General features: G+C 39.4%; 2 protein-coding genes across 4 annotated transcripts; one reads left to right on the top strand and one right to left on the bottom strand.

Moving 5' to 3' along the window:
- The first annotated feature begins 215 nt into the window (after positions 1 to 215).
- LOC101770616 (transcription factor TGAL7) lies at positions 216 to 8,724 on the top strand. Of its 2 annotated transcripts, none has more exons than XM_012843315.2 (11): positions 216 to 586; positions 1,289 to 1,377; positions 2,017 to 2,075; positions 2,194 to 2,352; positions 2,623 to 2,688; positions 2,848 to 2,907; positions 3,461 to 3,538; positions 3,696 to 3,753; positions 4,089 to 4,360; positions 6,460 to 6,687; positions 8,189 to 8,724. In XM_012843315.2, the coding sequence occupies exons 1-11, from the start codon at positions 564 to 566 to the stop codon at positions 8,351 to 8,353; spliced, it is 1,257 nt and encodes a 418-aa protein (XP_012698769.1). In that variant the 5' UTR covers positions 216 to 563; the 3' UTR covers positions 8,354 to 8,724. The 2 variants fall into 2 exon arrangements, with proteins under 2 accessions (XP_012698769.1, XP_012698770.1); XM_012843316.3 differs by having other exon boundaries at positions 217 to 586; positions 4,092 to 4,360.
- Positions 8,725 to 13,123: 4,399 nt separating this feature from the next.
- LOC101771285 (meiotic nuclear division protein 1 homolog) lies at positions 13,124 to 17,922 on the bottom strand. Of its 2 annotated transcripts, XR_214646.3 has the most exons (11): positions 17,752 to 17,922; positions 16,987 to 17,067; positions 16,286 to 16,402; positions 16,050 to 16,088; positions 15,132 to 15,239; positions 14,994 to 15,056; positions 14,864 to 14,915; positions 14,633 to 14,677; positions 14,455 to 14,534; positions 13,521 to 13,627; positions 13,124 to 13,402 (listed from the first exon to the last, which is right to left on the bottom strand). XR_214646.3 is itself a non-coding variant. In XM_012843432.2 (10 exons), the coding sequence occupies exons 1-10, from the start codon at positions 17,752 to 17,754 to the stop codon at positions 13,592 to 13,594; spliced, it is 624 nt and encodes a 207-aa protein (XP_012698886.1). In that variant the 5' UTR covers positions 17,755 to 17,921; the 3' UTR covers positions 13,124 to 13,591. The 2 variants fall into 2 exon arrangements, 1 of the variants encoding a protein (XP_012698886.1); XM_012843432.2 differs by having other exon boundaries at positions 13,124 to 13,627; positions 17,752 to 17,921.
- Between the last annotated feature and the right edge of the window lie 704 nt (positions 17,923 to 18,626).

The raw sequence follows: 18,626 nt of genomic DNA, 5'->3' as shown, positions 1-18,626 counted from the left end.
CACGTGTCATAACAAGTAAATGTGTCGCATTTTGGGTCCACACGTGCAACACAACAGCCTCCGATCCAACTTAAAGTTTCAGAGATAGAACCACTGACATTCATGGCCCACTTCGTTTACCCAAATTCCTACATCTAGAGGTCTCTTCACAACCTTCCAATTAACATAAAGACTAGTATGCTTCTCACCATTCCCCTGTGCATCTATCATCTCCCTTTATCTCTCTTAAAAGTCCTCTCTCAGGTTCTTGGTCAAAAGGTGAGGGAGAATAGAGGAGATTTAGGTGACATACAAACGAAAAAACTTTGCAAGACTTCCTTTAAAGCTTGGGTGCCAACTATAAAAAGAGAGGGTGCAAACAGAAGACGGTTTTGCCATTAATGTCTGCTTTTGGATCTTTTTGCTGGGTGTTCTGCATAGCGTGAGGAGAGAGAGCCGGGGTGGAGGATGGTCAGGGCCTTCATAAGGGCTTCAGGCGGGGCTCTGCTGGAGAAGAAGACCACCACCACCATCATCAAGCACCTGAGCTCCCCCAGGGTCTCCGGAGCGCCTCACCGCCGACGATGATGCCTGCCTCTTCCACCATGTAAGTCACACAAGATATATCTTGCATCACAGCTGCACATGTTGCTGTCAAGTTCCTCTTTTCTTTTCGCGTCTTTGGGGAGCTCTATTCGTGTCTCCACAAAGAAGATGCATGTTTTGTGCTTGCTTCTTTCTTTCTCGAGATTAGGGATTTGACATCTCGCTCTCAAATATATGGTTGCTTCTGGTGCAAATGATTAAAAAGTGTATTGGAGGTTCTGTGTTTTTGCTAGGGTATGGGAATGAGATTTTTTTTCCCCTTGAGTTTTGGCAATCAGAACTCCGTGCCATGGGTATCTTGCATCGATCTTGTAGAGTTTTTGGCCTGGGTTGCTTATTTCTAGAACTCAACCACACATGGAGATGAAGGGGTGAAAGTTGAGAAAGAGACGGATCCACCCATCATGGAGCACAATATCAGATAGTTTATTGGTTAGTTAGGGATCATGGAAATAGTTTAGGTGCTGAGGTAAGGAAGAAGGACACCAAATTACCAAATACCAGGATATGATTCTTTTCCTTGTATCTTTCAACAAGTAGCTAGATCAGAAGCTTTTTAAGGATTTGTCACACCGACTGTTCTATCTGCTCCATTAAACAAAGCTAATCCATCCCTCAAAAAAACAAAGCTAATCCCCTACTTGCTTTCTAATGCTTCCAACAACTAATTCTTGCTTATTTCATCCTCCAATTTCCCTTTTAGGAGCAAGGAATCAGCAAGCTACGACATGGCGGAATTCGACCAATCAGCAATTTTTCTCTACCTGGATGGCCATGATCAAGAACAACGGCGTATGTTATCGAAGAACTTGTCTCTCCCTATCAGTAATTGTTTTTCACTCTTCTTTACACACAAAAAAGTTTCCCCCTTTTTGCCATGGATTTGTCTTTGCCACCTATATATGCCTGCAGGTCCTTCTGTATATCTAGCAGCTGCTCCCTTTTCTTCCGTGTCATGGTTTCTTTTGGTGCATGCTGCTTTCTTTCTTCTTCGGATTTGGTATTTCTTTGCTGTGTGAAGAGTGTGACATGTAACAGACACTCTGACGATGACGGCCTTTGCAAGAACTTGATCTAAAAGAAGCTATAAATATTCCTCCTTTCTATTTCTCACCCATTCCTTTCCATTTGCACCTTCTCACGTACTCTGTTGAATTATAGCCCCAGAAGCATCTCCCGGACGTTGCTGTACATGTGCTGCCTCGATCTCTCTCTGTCCCTTCTCTCTCACTGCGCGTGTCCATCTGCGCATCCGTGCGTTATCTAAGGGAGAGAGAGGGGTGTAGAGAGAGACATGTAACTTGTTAGAGGCAACTCTATTCAAGCACTTGTTCTTCAAATCATACACAATCCATCACGCACACATCTCTCTCCTTCACATTGCGCTTATGTTTGCGCTTATTACAACATTGTCAATTGCATGGTTTGCAGAGACTCTGAACATCTTCCCATCGCAGCCGATGCATGTGGCCGAGCCAATTCCTGCCAAGGTACGTACAGCTCCCAATACAGTGCTCCATGCAAACACCATGATGCACTCCATGATGAACAAGTACTGGAGATGCATATATATGGTGTGCTGAATTTGTAAAAGCTAACTCTGTGTAGGGTGTTAGCATGGGCATGGTGGCAGCCATGATGCCCAATGGTAACTCTTCTTCTCCCAGGAGACAAGAAGAAGGTGGCCAGAGGAGTGCTCCTCCTCCTCCTGCCCCTGCTGTGCCCTTGCCTAACTCAGCCAAGGAGAACAGGAGTAGTCTCACTAAGGTATGTATGCAGTCTCTCTCTCTCTCTCTCTCTCTCTCTCTCTCTCTCTCTCTCTCTCTCTCTCTCTCTCTCCCCTTTCTGGGGGGGGGGTTGGGGGGGGGGGGGGGGGTCTGTTGACTACTTATAACAGGTCTCGATTCTTTTTTATGGCGTTTAAGCTAAACCTGGATGTCTTATAGTGTGATTTGACGTCACTCCTCCTCCTCCCTCCCTCCCTCTCTCTCTCTCTCAACTCTCATCTTTTGACTGACAAAACGAGGAGCCTTGCAGAAGGAAGCAACTAGCGGTGGGAAGGGTGCAACATCTGGCGATCAGGAGAGAGTGAGAGACCCCAAGGTGAGACTCATTGACTGACCTTTTTGCAACAGCTCAGAAGTAACCTACGATGGTGAAAAGTCACTTCCGACATACTGCGGCATTGCTGACTTGCTGTAATATTATATTCATCTTCAATTAATATTCACTTGTGTCCATATATATGTGTATATGTTGCAGACACTGAGGCGGCTTGCACAGAATAGAGAGGCAGCTAGGAAGAGCAGACTTAGGAAGAAGGTGAGTCAGTCAACTGAGAAACGGCATGCATGCTACTTTTTTTAAAAAAAATCCCATTCTGGTTTCCTAATCGAAGTCACAATTGTCAGCAGGTTGATCCAGTGAATTTTATGACGTAGCAGTTTTTGGCTCTTTCTTTGGCCTCACATGTGCTAAAGGATGTGTCTAAGTTTTCCTTTCTCTTGAATTTGACAAACCACCTAAAGAATAATATCACTTTCCAAAAGCTCGTGAACTTTTCTGTTGGCATGATTTATTTCCAATATATATGGAACTTAAATTTTGTTGACCCATATAATTAGTTGATATACCATTAATTAGTTTTTTTTCATTTCTTAATCTGGGATGTAAGAAATTATATTGACTTACGAGCTGGTACAAAGTCTTTTGTCCTTCTAGAATGTCTCATGTGCATCTAAGTTAATTAAAATGCTTTTAATCTATCTATAGGCAGTCTTTTATGGAATGTTTAGAGTAAATCGACAAAATAAACAATTAGATTTGCTTTCATACCATGTGGATTGATGCATTCAGTCTTGTTTTTACTCTTCAGGCTTATATCCAACAGTTGGAGACAAGTAGGATCAGGCTAAGCCAGCTTGAACAACAAGTTCAAGTAGCAAGAGTACAGGTACAATGGAAAAAAAATGGTTAATTTCATAATTTGCTATCTGTATTAATTCTTCCACGACAAGCTGTGTCTTGGAGCGACTACTACTTGTATTCTTCTCATTTATATGCAAGTGCTAATTAACAAGTGACTACTACCATGTATATATAATATTCAGGGTGTCTTCTTGGGCGCCGGCGAGCAGCCAGCTGGTTTTCCTTCTGCCCCTTCCCCTGGTAATGGGACACTCCATTTCATCTCTTAGTTTTTTCGGTCACCCTCAATCTTGCTATTAATTATATCTCAATTTTTTAGGATTCCGTTGTGTAAGTTCTTTGATTGCGATTCTCACTGAAAATACTAGAAATTGATGATCAGCAGAACAATAAACTGATTTGTGGAAAGAGCTCCAGAAGTTACCTTTGTGTTTTCGTCAACATGTCTAATTATTACTTCTCACATTTGATTTTTTTTTCAAAATGAAACATGTTTAACTACTCCACATATTAGGATGTATGGTCCATTCTTCCACCAATTCATTTGTTTTGTTTCTGTAACATATATTGATCAGCAGCTGCGGTATTTGACATGGAGTATGGGAGATGGGTCGAAGAACACAGCAAACTGATGTTCCAGCTCAGGGCTGCGCTGAATGAGCACATGGCGGATGAACAGCTGCAGGCCTTCGTCAATGGTGCAATGGCACAGCACGAGGAGCTGCTGAACCTCAAAGGTGCCATGGCCAGGGCTGATGTCTTCCACCTCCTGTCTGGAGTGTGGGCAAGCCCTGCTGAGCGTTGCTTCCTTTGGTTGGGAGGCTTTCGCCCCTCGGAGGTTATAAAGGTATAGTACATGTTTCGTAGAATTTTGACTGTCACATTAATTTATATCTAGATATATAAAATGCATAGCTAGTAAACATATATAGTAGTAAAGTGTGTGGCTGAATTGACATTTCTTCCAAGATGCTTAAATCCCCTTTTTTGCACAGCTTCTCTGACAAGTGCTGTTTATTATTAGTCTCCATTTGGAAAGGCATCTCACCAAAATAGGCCGGCGCCCTTGTTGTGTATTCTCCTATTGTAGAACATGTGAAATAGGTGGTTCAATTTATACATTAGTATACTTCTAGACAGAAGGTTGCATCACATTCGTATCAACAATTTAAAGATGGAGATAGATGCACCGCGGTAGCTAGCTGCACTTAGTTTAGTTAGCGTCTAGGAATGAGAATTAACCGATGATGCATGGTTGCGAGTTCATTTGATTATTTTTGATAGTACTAGTAGCAACATAAATGAAAAAACATGTCCCTTTTCATTACAGGATAGATCAATCCCATAGACTTATGGGCAAGATTATATCTTCTTGTAAGTCATTGTTTAGTGGAAGCTTAACCCAGTGCACAACCCATATTGTTTAGTTTTTACTCATTCAATAGGCCAAATAATGCAACCATTGCCATCCAAATACCAATTATTGGCTAGCTAGCTTGTGTGACCGTTTAATCTAATTGACCGAAGTTTTATTTGCCATGAAAGTTTACTTGAGGAAACCAGCTTGCAGTCCAAACCTACTTCTATATATCCAACCCTCTGGGTTGACCCTCTCTTATTTACTCGATCTAGTCAATGATTGATTTTTGAGATGTCCGTGTTAGACTAAGTGTGATTTTTAACTTTCAATATGACCCTGTATTATTTTTGTGGTTTATTAGTAATCTCTACCTAACCCAAGAGCTTTGCAAGGGCTGAGTGCTCGCTCCGAAGAAACTTCTTTTTTAGCTGTTTTATCTAAGCAACATTTCATGTCACTTGATGGATTCTACTCCCTCTGTCCCAAATTACTGCTCATTTTGGCTTTTCTAGATACATAGCTTTTGCTATGCACCTAGATATATATTATATCTAGATACATACCAAATGCTATGTACTTAGAAAAGCCAAATCGAATAGTAATTTGGAACGGAGGGAGTATAATTGAGAGGAGTTCAAAAAGAATCTTAGCTAATGTGGTAGACAGGTTCTAGTACCTTGATGGGTAAGAAGGATTTTGGATTCAACGTAAGAGGAATCGATCAGGGAGTAGGTAATAAACGGACAGGAACAGGTATGGAAGATGTTACCAGATGTGTGATGGGGATAGTTTCTGGACTAATGGATGGTCCATGTGGGCTTCGATCGTTTTTATTCCCTTCCCCATGCATATATTGTGACTATATTTCATTTCTTTGGCCTTCTAGAAGGTAGATGAGTGTCATAGAAATAGCTAGGGACACATATTTGCAAATTAAAATTGAAAATGGTTGCCCAAAGTACAGATTGAAAATGGACATCAATCACGAGGCACTTTTTATTACCATCATTCATGGTACCCTTCTATTTTTTTTCCTTGTGAAAAACATGCCATTTTCATAATGTTAAAACAGAAATATTTAGTGCCATAGCTAGAAAATAAAGTTATTTAAAGCTAGATTACCTTGACCTTAAGAAACTAACGGGTCTAAACAGACATCCTAAAAGTACATATATATATATGATGTCCATAAAAGTATTCTCACCAAGTAGACATGCATCACACATATTTACATGTCGTTTCTTGTGGACTTTTTATGCACACTTACATTTTCAGCTTTGTGAGCACACATTTCAGATAGAGTGTATAGATCATACTGATTAATGTTTTCTTTGTAAACTTGTCTCCTACACATGTGATGCATGGACCATTTATGCTCACACAACTATGTGTCAAAAAATGGATCTAACATGCATGATTAGTCACATTGCTTGTATCACTTCATATACGTACAGTTCCTTTTCATACTCATTAATTACCCTGATGGAAGGAATGCATCAATCAAAATCAAGCTCTAAGAAATATACAGAATAATACAGAAATTACATTAATCATTTTCTTTAATTGGCATATGCATGTGTATTCAGGTGATGCTGAAGCATGTGGAACCGCTGTCAGAGGGTCAGATCCTTGGCATATACAACCTTCAGCAGTCAGTGCAGGAGAGGGAGGAGGCTCTCAACCACACCATGGAAGCCACCCAGCAGAGCATCTCCGACATTGTCGCTGCCCCCGATGTCGCCCCCGCCACCTTCATGGGCCACATGTCCCTTGCCATGAACAAGGTGGCGTCTATGGAGAGCTTCGTCCTGCAGGTACGTAATTCTTTCAGACACAAATACTTGCATTGGTCAGTACTAACTCATGGATGCAATTAAGTGTAACATATAACTATGTATATACATTATTCATAATAGTGCCATCAGTTTGATAATACAATTTTTTTCGATAAAGGAAGTTTGATAATACAATTAAAAGAATTCTAGACATTTTAGTTGCAAAATAAGAAACTGAATGTAAATCCGGGTTGAATGAAGAGGCGGCACTAAATAGAGAAGCTGCAGATGCAAATGGCACAAGGTGAAAAGAAAGTAAAGGTTCTTTAGCGTTTGTCATAAGAAAATCGTCCATTCGTCCTACACTGTTTGGAGAAACCATTACAGGTGGCTAGGCAAATAAACTAGCAAATTAAGCAAGTAAATGGTTTCCCTACTCCACAACTTCTGGACAAATATGGTAAATTTGCCATTTCATTCGAGTTTCTGGTTACTGAAGGAAAAATTTAAACCGTGCTGCACCAAGTTTAACAAAAACGCCAGGTGTAGAGGATCCAGCATAAACCGCCAGCATCATCCAAGGGTCATCACCTCATCATCGTCATGGTTGTTGAGAGATCACGTCCAAACAAAAAGGCTGAACAGTCTGCATATACCTAAACACAACAACGTAGCCGAGGCGCGTTGCGTCGTCAGGTCAAACACATATTTGTACAGCTGCAAGTTCAAAAGAAGAATAATCCCTTCCACACATGTGTAGCATGTAATAACCTGCAGAAGATCGACCATAAATAGTCACCAAGATGAAGCCAACCTTTCGCATACGATGATATGACAAGATGTAGAAGCTGGGACATCAAGATCATGATAATTGTGCAGAGAAAAAAGAGCAGCAGTCGATAGTACCAAAGCTATAGTCTACAAGATTTAATTAGGTTTGCGCCAAATATAATTACTGAGCACAATATACAACAATTTCAGAGACCAAATTCATTTTCTTATCAGTTTGCTAAGCAAAATGTTCTTGCATATTCTTTCTAACAAATTAAAATATGTTATAGTATCTTATTCCTAGTATAGCTAGCTACCTATAAACTTGAGGAGAAAAATAGTACCAAGCTATCTTATTTCTAGTACGGAGGTACAAATAGCTACTACAGTTCTTTAATGAAACTGACTCCTTAAAGTTGGACTAATCGTGGAACAGTTAGAAGCAAGCCAACCTCAACTAAAGTTTAATAATAAGACCGGCCTGGTGCAACTGCTTCTCTACTCCTATTTTTCAACAAATTTCATAAATTGTTGGCATGCAAATTAGCTTACCTGCTTTAACAATATAATACTGCATGCACTTTTCGTATATATGACAAATGTAGTTATTAATAACTCCAGCCAACTGATCATAGAACCAAGTAAGGAGATGTCGATAAGCAACATATTACGAACCTGTGCTTTTAGTTTCTGAAGATTAGCAAAAAATATTAAGTGTATTTCACCTTGGTGCTAATATATATGCCTCTCTTGCTACCCCCTACTGCAGGCAGATGGCCTAAGGCAGCAGACCCTCCACAAGCTCCACCACATCCTGACCACTCGTCAGGCTGCTCGGTGCATGGTGGCGATCGCCGACTACTTCCACCGCCTTCGCGCGCTCAGCACGCTCTGGGTTGCAAGGCCGAGGCAGGAGGATGGGCCAGGACTGTAGATGAAGCTTACCAAATAAAACGGGGAAGAAGAAGTACAATAATGCATGCATGTGCAAGTTTAATTGTTCTTCTTCTTCTTGAAAGCATGCAAGCTAGATTAGTTCCGAGAGAAAGCAATGCATGCAAGAACTAATTGATCTAATTTAAAGACTAGTGTAAGGTCGATTAGTTTGATCTGGTAAAATGCGCACTGAAGAGTGGATTGTTCTTCAGGTGTGTGACTTTCAACTTTTTAAGGTGTACATACAGTGTTAGGGGCAGAGAAAGTAGGGAGTAAGAATAGTATTGGAGACTTTGGACTCCCTTTTGTTCCTAACTTATGCACCAACTGTTGAACTTAACCAAGAACATCATTGGTTTGGCCGGGGCAGCTCTCTTCTGAAATCTGAATGTTAATTAGCTGGTAAACAACTGTCGCATTATAGAATTTGATCGAGTAGCTTTCTGAATGGCAATATGTTTTTTTCAATACACTACGCCAGAATTGATTTGTGCAGGTATAAGGAATTTAGCGTGCTGGCAGGTCGGATTGGCACCCGCCAGCACAAAGCTTCCCTGGGCCAGCGGGGGAGCACCCACCGAGATGCCACTGTGCTGGCGGGCAACCTAAACACCCGCCGGCACAGATGCACCCCATCTCTAGTGGCGGGTGGCTTATGTCGCCCGCCAGCACAGATCCCACCCAAATAAGGTCTCGGACAGCTTCTTCCCCAGTCAACCTTCCATTTGAAGCTTGCCCGAGAGGAGCTCGAGAAAAACTCCAAAAATACCAAATCTAAAGGAGAAGGTTTTACTCTTGATTTCTTTGGAGGTGACTATATAAGGTGAGTTTGTGCCATTCCAACCATCTTTTTCAACTCTATCCATCATTTCTAGCTTCATTAGGTTATCATCTAGATCTAGATCTAAACCTAGAAGAGAGAGGAGAGAAGAGAGAGAAAATAATTAGAGATAGATTATTTTTATAAATAAAATTCTATGGTCATAAATATTACAAATGCTATGTTTGTCATTTTAATGTAATATAGAATTGAGTTTGATTATATGTTTCCTACTTATTAATTATTAGATCCATAGTTTTAATTAATGAGGTTGATTGAATTTAATATATAATTGAGTTTGATTGCTTTTTCTTCCTACTTATTAATTATTACATACATGATTTAATTGAGTTTCATTTAGGGTAATATAGAATTTGTTTTGATTATATTTCTTCCTACTTATTAGTTATTACATCCATAGTTTAATTGAGTTTCATTTAACGTAATATAGAATTGAGTTTGATTAATTTACTATAGAATTAAGTTTGATTATTTTTCTTCATACTTATTAATTATTGCACCCATACCATATCTATTAAATTAGTTAATATAACATAGAATTGTTGTCATAGGTTGCTAAAAATGGATCAAAGAGCATGAATGTATGGCATACGGAGACATTCGCATACATTCATGTCAGAGGTAGTTTTTCGAGGCAGCGGAGCAGTACGCTCGCAGTTGCCAGACAAAGCAAAAACGTTGTCTATGTTTTGACTGCAGCAACAATATTGTATGGGAGGATATTGATGTCATCAAGAGGCATTTGATAAAGTGAGGTTTTGTGGGTGGATACACAATTTGGTCTACCATGGTGAGGCAGGAGGTACTTTCAACAACACAAACATCGACACAACACAAACATCGACACTGGCTATGATGAAGTGGGTGGAGATGATGCAAACAAAAATGATCATGTTATGATGGATGATGATTATGACCGTGGAGATCAAAATGGTGATCAAATAGATGCACGTGTGGAACCACGGGTGGACGACGAACGTGATGTTGATATGGAAGACATATTGCGCCACATTGACCCGTAAGAGTTGCTAGGGAGTGTTAAAGGGTTAGAGAATTTCGAGACACTCAAGAAAGCAGCAACGGACTGTATGTATGAGAGTTGTGGGAAGGAGTGGACAATCTTGCGTTTCGTCCTTCATCTTCTGATCCTGAAGGCTAAATTCGGCTAGAAGATCCTGAAGGCTAAATTCGGCTAGTCAGACAATAGTTTCAATGATCTGCTTATTCTGCTAGGCAAATTGCTCTCGACGCCTAACTTTGTGCTAAAAAAACACATACGAAGCTTAAGCACCCACCATCACAAAAACTATTTGTGCTGGCGGGTGTTATAACCACACCACCAGCATAGAAATCATCAGTGCTGATGGGTGGCTAAAGACGCCCGCCAGCACAGAACCGTCTGTGCTGGCTCAAGGTTGTTGGCGGGTGCGATACCCGCTAGCACAAACTTGTTTTAGCCGGCAGCAAAAACGTTTTCTAGCCTAGTGATAGCTATCTTTTATTTGTATATAAGAAACCAGCAGCATATTTATTCCCATATATAGTTACTGCATTTCTAAGAACATTTCCCACAACTATTGCTGCCTTATGGAGTTGCATGCATGAACTAGTTTTGTCTTATACAAGATTTGAATTCAAGGGTATATAAGTTTTTTTATCAAATTGATTTGCATGTACCAATCAGTTAGAATGTTTGATAGACGTATCACCCAATAACCGTGAGCCAAGCAGGCGTAGATCAAACAGCTAGATGGAGGTTTATGCACCAGGCAGCGCATATCAAATGCAAGCATACTTCAGTTGGACAATAGGGTTGAATGTGTAGGAGTTTCCTTTTAATAGAATGTGATCCAACAAAAAAAATCAATCAGCCTAGTTTTTTAGCACAGAAATAGATCTATTGACATCCCTACAAGTTATGACTAGTGTGTTAGTTTTCCTAGTTGTATAGGTGCAAACAATAATCTTCACTAGCTAAATACTCCCTCCGTCCAAAAAACAAGTCAAAAAATAAGTAATTATACTAATTTTGCATGTGTGCATGTGGGCACGCAGCAGTCAATTAGCGTCAAATATGACTAATAAATGGGCAATCGAGGTTATTTTACCTCTTATTAATCTGTCCGAAAATTCCTAAGATGACTTGTTTTTTTGGACAGGGGAACTGCTTCAGAAGAAATAACCTTATATTTTGGAACTAACTAAAAGACCTATGTATAGGGTATTTGCGTTTTTATGATTGTCAACACATTATTTCAAGCGCAATAATTTCTTTATTTTTTTTATCTCGCGCATTTTCCAGACACAAGCTTTGTCTCTCCTTTCCCATCCGTCGTCCCTCCTCCAGGTCTCCTCTACTTTCCTGTCACTCACTTTCTTTTTGCTGCATGTGTCGCTATATGGTCCTATACTCCCTTTCTTTCCACATCACAAAAAACTAGACAGATTTAAGATGGAAAAGTTATTATGTCACAAATTCTTCAGCGATAGTGACCGTAGTGTTATTTGTCATTCTCACTGAGTCTTCAGAATTTGTCTACCTCGCCTCTATGGACAAGCTTGGTGTTGACCAACAATGCACCAAGTAACTAAAATGAGTGAAATGGGGGTTCACCATATGTTTACTCTAAAATATAAAAGTTATTATACCTTCAAAAGTAAGTAAACTAATGAGAAGCCATTGACCACTGTTACTTCGCGACTAATATTGTATAGCTGTCTAGATTAATCAACTCAGTAAAATAGGATACACTACACATTCTTTCCAGCTGCCATGCTTACTTTATGATTATTCTAAAGCAAGGTTACAAAGAAGGTTGATTATATTGGTTCAAAGTGCAGAGTATGAACAAGCTGGAAGAGAGAGTGTGTGTGTTTTTTTTAAACGAAGCAGCAGGAAAGCTGCCCGCTATATGAAAAAGAAGGGGATGCCCGGAGGGCCGGGGCAGAGAACCGTACACCAAAGGAGTGTTAAAGACTCTTGATAACGAAGAATGTGTTGATTGAAAGACAAACTTTTTTAATATGGACTAAAAGGCAATTGTCCTATGTGGTGTATCTTTCTGATAGTGAAGCATGGTGTACAGGGTACGCTTGAAATCTTTTGGAATCAACTGTGCAACCAAAACTATTAGAGTTATTTAACGATAATAATATTATCATTTTATTGAAGAAAAGAAAATCAAACAACCACATACTTCTTTGTACCACAATATACAAACAACGAAATAGGAGTAACTTTTATGGGGATTGACAATCGGAGAGAACAGTAAACACCTATACGATTAATTAGTTGGGGCGATGAGACATGAGTTGTTACAGATACAAACTATAGATAAAGTCAGGTCACGGTTGTGCAACTAAAAGGTGATTTTTTCAGTGGCGATGCAAACACAAAAAAGTTAGCATATTACTACGATTTATTGGATATGCTTCAAGTTTCTTCATTTCTTTGGTTATTCATTTGCTGGCTCCATGTCAATCATGCGCATAGACCTTATTTCTTTTTTCGATTCAGAACTACCAAAAAAAGTTATGTATTCGGTCATAATTTAGTTTTCTATAGTATTTATTGTTGTTGTCGTTACTACTTCTCAATACAGTTCTTGACAATGACAGGCGGACATAGAAATGAGTAAATTTTAATCAAAGATAATAGCCCGGTCTTGGTTGCAAATTGCAAGTTATCTCGTCAAACCCTTCTGCTAAATGTTGATATCTTTTACCAATTGATGAAAAACCCTTTTGAAAGATTCAACCACCTTTCAAGAAAGTTCCCTCCACTGAAAAGGTTTCATGCTTTAGCAATCCAGGCGTTGTTGGTGTTAGGTCAAGAATTTCTTTGAGTGTTATTATTTCCAGCTGGCAAGTCATAGTTGTTCTTTCCATCAGGAAACAAATATATTTCATGGTAGTCTAGCCATTATGTAGGATAAAGTCAAGACTTTGATAAAGTTTTGAAGTATTACAGGAGAATGCTACAAATGGGAAGGTAACAATTCACGACTTCATGAGGCATGGAAAAGATTGAAAGCTGGTGATTCTTATCACCCTGTTTAATCTATTTTTGCAATTTTACATACATATGGTACCTACATTTCCCTATGACAAATTTCAGCCCTTGTCATAGAATCTCGCCTGCCTTTGAGTCTAGATGCATCTAGATCATATCATTCACTGGCATCCAGCTGAGCCGGAACATTTTCCCTGACAACATTCAGTAGGCATCTGATTCGCATATCAAACATGTGAAATATACTAAAACCATGTACTGTGGACAACTGCGCCAATTGCTCACATAACACCAACACGGATTAACTTGTACCTACGGTAGATCCAACATTCTGTGGCGAGCAAGATTACATACAACGCTGTAACAGGGCAGGTTGTTGAACATCACTGCAGATACTCAAAATCTTCAGTTATACCCACCTAAAGTTTTACAAGAATAACTTAGTCAAAAAATGAGGATAGTCAGATGGAAAATTTGACTTGCAAAAGGAAATGAAGACATTTTACAGTTTAAGTTAATATACTTGGGATAGAGAAACATGTAGCGGTGACGAAAATAACTGTTCCCGATTTCAGCTGTTCATTGTAATTCACACAGAGCTAAACCATAGTCTCACCGCCAACAAAACAAAACTGTCTAATCAAAATGTTTTTTCCAAGATTACAAATTACTAAAAGAATTAAAGTGTTTTTCAACTATGAAGTGGTTAGGTTGGGCCATTTGCAACACTGGAACTTTTAATCTATCATGTAGGGTGTAGGAGTTCACTACAGGACAGAAGGGTATGCAAATTAATCAGTCCATGTGAGCCAGGCTGAAAAAAAAGGGGGGGATAAGTCATATGTTCAGCTTAATTTACAACATGTTGATTCACTCTTGCACTAGTAGATGCTTATGGATCATCTGTTTAAACACATGCATCAACTATCAATTCATCTAAAAGTCATCATACAGACTGCTATTTCACTTTTTCCATATTATCCGCCTCTTTTTTACCCACGGAAGCATGTAACATAATTTCCTTAGTGTCATCACGAATCTTATCTACAGATGGCATGGCAGAGGAGACCGCAAATTTACAAGCAACATCTAAGTATCTGAATACTAAAGATGCAGTAGCACTAGCCTGTCTGCAATGGTTATGGGTAACTCACATTGCGCAATGAGAAAAAATCAATCAATTGGCCGTCGGGGAAAATACTGTAAACACAAAAAGGCTATAACAGTATAAGAGGACGCAACCTACCTCCCTGTACATATGTTCAAGTTGCTCTTTTGCTTGCGGGAATGTAGTTGAACACCATTGTTGCAAAGTGAAGATATTATCTGAAGTGTCATTAAAATGCGATTATCCTTTGAACGATAGCATGTGTGTAATAAATTATTGAATTTCGAGGGAAGTTCACTAGCAGAAGTACCAGTACCTGTCCACCTGTTAGCTGCTGAATGAGCAACATCTATAGCATCCTCTGCATTTATCAGCATAGAGTTGCAGTTAAGATGGGAAGAAGATTTGCACACTTAGACAAATTCAGGTCCAGTTAATATTGCTAGAACTTAGATGAAAAGGAGAAATAATCAGATGGATGTATCAATAACAGTAGCATATCTATCCAAGCCTTGTATTAGAAAAAGATGGGTTTTGGATCACACACTCATTGCTTCTAGTGCAGCTGGATCACTATCGGCATATGCAGCCAGTTCCTCCTGAAATCATTTTGGGGTTGTTGAGATGTATAGAGGAATAAGAGACCCCCAAAAAAGGAATAATGAATACAAAGGTACCTTGAGCTTCTTATGGTGTAGCTCTACAGCCTTCAGCTCCTCCAAAGCAGCTTCCCTCTCTTCCTGTGGAAATGCATGAGTTGGGACAATATGCTTGTTGCAGTGCAGATATCTCAAAAATACGCAAAAAAATCTTACAGAGTCTTCCCTGCCTCTTCTCAGGTTGTCTCTCTGTTCAACAAGCTCCATGTAACGCTTTTTAGAGCTTGAAAGATCAGATTCCAGCTTATTGTAAGTACTCCTCAACTACAAACAAATCCAAATAAGATTTATTAGCTAAAACTTGACCCAGCTATGGATCAAGGGACAAGTGTTACAAGGTGCAATGCGAGAAACAAGTAGGACCCCTATATTCATCTTATCCTGATTCATTCAATTTTATCTTTAACCTTAGAAAAAGTACGGTGTTCCTCTAAAATGAAGTAGGCAAATCATGGCTTTCTACTTGCTAAGCTTCCATAAAGTATAACTAGCTTGTACCACATTTGTAACAGCATCATATTATGATAGTGTTTGGTTCAGATTCTGCAAGGAAAATCTAAACGTAATTAGAGAGCGGAATGGAACACAATTTGAGCGAAACTCAACTTTGTTTGGTTCATGCTCTGTAATGGGACTGCAACACAAAGATGGGGAAAGTTACAGATTCCAATATAAAGCTTCAAAATTCATACAAAAAATCACAAAAATTAGAGCCAGAAGAAACAAGCACAATGTCACAGTATCTGATTGCAAGGAACTTGATTACAGTGGAGGCTGAGATCTAACACAAATGCTTAACACTGTAATCAGGTTACAATACAGGAAACCCAACAAAACACTATCTATAGTTCTATATATTAAGAGAAGATTTCAGATTTTCTCGGTTTTCAAGAAAATTTAAGGTCTTCTGACTTATGGCCTGCTTAGTTTCGACACATTTTACTCATCGTCGTCAGAAAATTATATGGCAAAGTCATCAAATCTTAATTTCAGTTCGTAATCCAAATCGACAATTTATCAGTCACTTTATTATGCATGGCAGGAAGATGTAAGAGAAAGCCTCCATAGCAATACCTGGTTACCGGCGCAACTTGGAAGACTCCAAAAATACACCTGCAAGGAAATTATTTATTATGGAACTAGATATAAAAGGTATACGGACAACAAGAAAAAGTTATTTGCAACACAGCAAGCACGCAAAGCTGGAGTTGCATGCAATTAGTATGCATGCTATTGAGCAATACAAGAATCCTTTTCTGAATCACCAATAAAATTAATTCAATGCTACAATTACATATAGTGAATCTTACAGAAGTCCCAATTTTGTCCTTCAAAACAAGATCATCATCCACCAGGCTTTGCACCACATCCTTCACGGACTGGCTGATCACTCCCTTTTTAGGACCCATTTTCTCTAGCTCCTTGAGCTGAAAATGGCAGATGGAAAAACTTATGGCACGGGAAACATATTCTACGTGATGAAACATTAAAGAAGAGATAAATGGGAAAATACTACATATGCATATGAATGTCCAAGTTTATGCAATTAAGGAGCCATAAGGATCTGAATAGTCCTCTGGAAAATCAATTGCACTAATATAAATGTTTTTTATCCAAAAGCAACTATCCTTTTTTTTTACAATGAAACATATCAACGATGGCTTCCAATAATGTGGAAGGAAGCATGGTTGGGTCAACTTAACAAGTTAGGATCAATAGAGCAACAAACTGACATACTGGTATTTAAATGCTGTAATTTGATCAATGCTTGGCAAGCCAATTTGTTTCTTTATTTCATTCAACCAAAATATTTAGTACCGTAAATAAGAAGAAGAAAGGGTGAAATGCAGATCTTGGTACAGTTACAACTTACAAGTAGACACATTTCCACGTTAGGAAAATAGAAAGAACAGAACCCATGAGTTTATTTCTGGAGAGGAACTAAACCTTGCAAATAGTAAATATGATAAAACTGAGGTGAACATAACAAATTGTCTTCCGAAGAATTTACCAGATAGAAGTCTTGACTCTCATAAAATATTTGAAGCATTTGCTCCCGCTTCTCCTCCAATGAAAGTCCCCTCTTCTTCGACTAAGCAGCAATAAGGAAAACTAGGATCAGCTATGCATACATGGGTGCTTGACTGCTTGTTAAAACAAGAAACACTGCAAACAGTGGCAATACATTAGCTGTGGACATGTGCAGCAATGGAGGCAGGCACATCTTTAAGTCACTCGTACAGGTAACAAGCAACACAAGGAGTTTACTACCTGAATCTGTATGGATCTTTCGAGTTTCATCAATCAGACGCTAACAGCGGATACAGAATAGAAGACCAGCACAAATAATTGATACCCTGGTGTAATGTCCTGTTATTGCCCTGCGAATATATGGTCTCTTGTACTTGCAACTATATATGCCATTGTGTTCATCTAGCCACAGGGATTCTCCCAGTTGGCTAATTATCTGCACCAGACCAGACATTTTGCATGCCTAGAGGAATTATTGCTGATTGTTCTGCAACAATAGCGACCCCAAATCCGGCAGGTATCTCTAACCTGGTGCCAGTTCTGAATAGTACATGGCACACTACCAATTCAGTGGAAGTCCATGGGAATTGGGAAACAGAATGTGGGCAGGATTACAAACCCTAAACCACCCCCCCTTCCTACACGTAGCACCTCAAGACGATCGATTCAAGCAAGTAAAAACAAATTAGGAGCCTTACAACCAACCAGGGGCTGCGGAGAGGCGCAGGGTTCGGGGGGCGCTTACCATCCTGACCGGCCTGGCGGCGCCGGCGAGGCGGACTAATCGCGGGCGCGGCGGAGGTGGCAAGCCTTTTCTTTCTCGCGCGGTCGCGCCGAAAAGGAATGGCGGCTGCAGCCAGGGACTCACTCAGGGTGCGGCGGCGGGGGATGTGGGGGAAGGTCAGCTGCTGTCCGGGATGAACTTTGACAGTTGGGCCGCGTAATCCCTACTGATACGGGAAGCGGCCCACAAAGCCTTCTTTCTTCGCAGGTGAACCCCCGCCTGTTTTGTAATTTCGTTTGTCGTTTAAAGTTTTGTAAGCCTACTTATTGTATTCTTCTAAATTTTTTGAAGCTGCTAGCATCCCGACGCTCCGATCCGGGTGCGTGTTGGACAGTGAACTTAAAAATACCCGCCGTAATATAAATCTTCTTTATTTTCAAGGAGCGCCGTAATATGAATCTCCATTTCCTGTCAGCCAAAATTCATACCACTTCACTGTTAGGATTATTTTTATTGCATTTAGAAGTTAGAGCAAGGAAATAAATTATAACTAATTCTAGCTATGTTTTCTAGACATGAAATTTTTACAGAAGTACACTTTTCACATTATCATGTAACTGTAAAAATTTTAGCATGATTCACTTACTGGAGAATTTATTAAAAATCTATCTTAACCAGACTGCAAGTTTGGAAAATAAATCATAGCTAAATTTCTGTTGACATTTTAATGCTACAAACTTCACAAAATAATTCCAAGAGCCAGATCTACAACAGTGACATGCTCAAAGTCAATTTTGTATGAAACTAGACTTCGCCAGAAAGCTACAAAAATTAGTTTACATTTTCTCATTTCTATACGATTTTATACACATTTCTAAAATTCACAACCAATTTAA

This window comes from Setaria italica, chromosome II (assembly GCF_000263155.2).
Source record: "Setaria italica strain Yugu1 chromosome II, Setaria_italica_v2.0, whole genome shotgun sequence".
Taxonomy (NCBI): Eukaryota; Viridiplantae; Streptophyta; class Magnoliopsida; order Poales; family Poaceae; genus Setaria; species Setaria italica.
The sequence above is the reverse complement of the archived record's forward strand: the minus strand, read 5'-3'. Positions and strand labels throughout refer to the sequence as shown.

What these genes read in the sequence shown, in the direction of transcription:
- LOC101770616 (XM_012843315.2), top strand. Translation starts at nt 564, where the DNA reads ATGATGCCTGCCTCTTCCACCAT. An exon ending in CCGAGCCAATTCCTGCCAAG is followed by an intron (nt 2,076 to 2,193) that starts GTACGTACAGCT and finishes AACTCTGTGTAG; the next exon opens with GGTGTTAGCATGGGCATGGT. An exon ending in GCCCCTCGGAGGTTATAAAG is followed by an intron (nt 4,361 to 6,459) that starts GTATAGTACATG and finishes ATGTGTATTCAG; the next exon opens with GTGATGCTGAAGCATGTGGA.
- LOC101771285 (XM_012843432.2), bottom strand. An exon ending in AGCTGCACTAGAAGCAATGA is followed by an intron (nt 14,678 to 14,863) that starts GTGTGTGATCCA and finishes TGATAAATGCAG; the next exon opens with AGGATGCTATAGATGTTGCT. An exon ending in TTGAACATATGTACAGGGAG is followed by an intron (nt 13,628 to 14,454) that starts GTAGGTTGCGTC and finishes GTAAAACTTTAG; the next exon opens with GTGGGTATAACTGAAGATTT.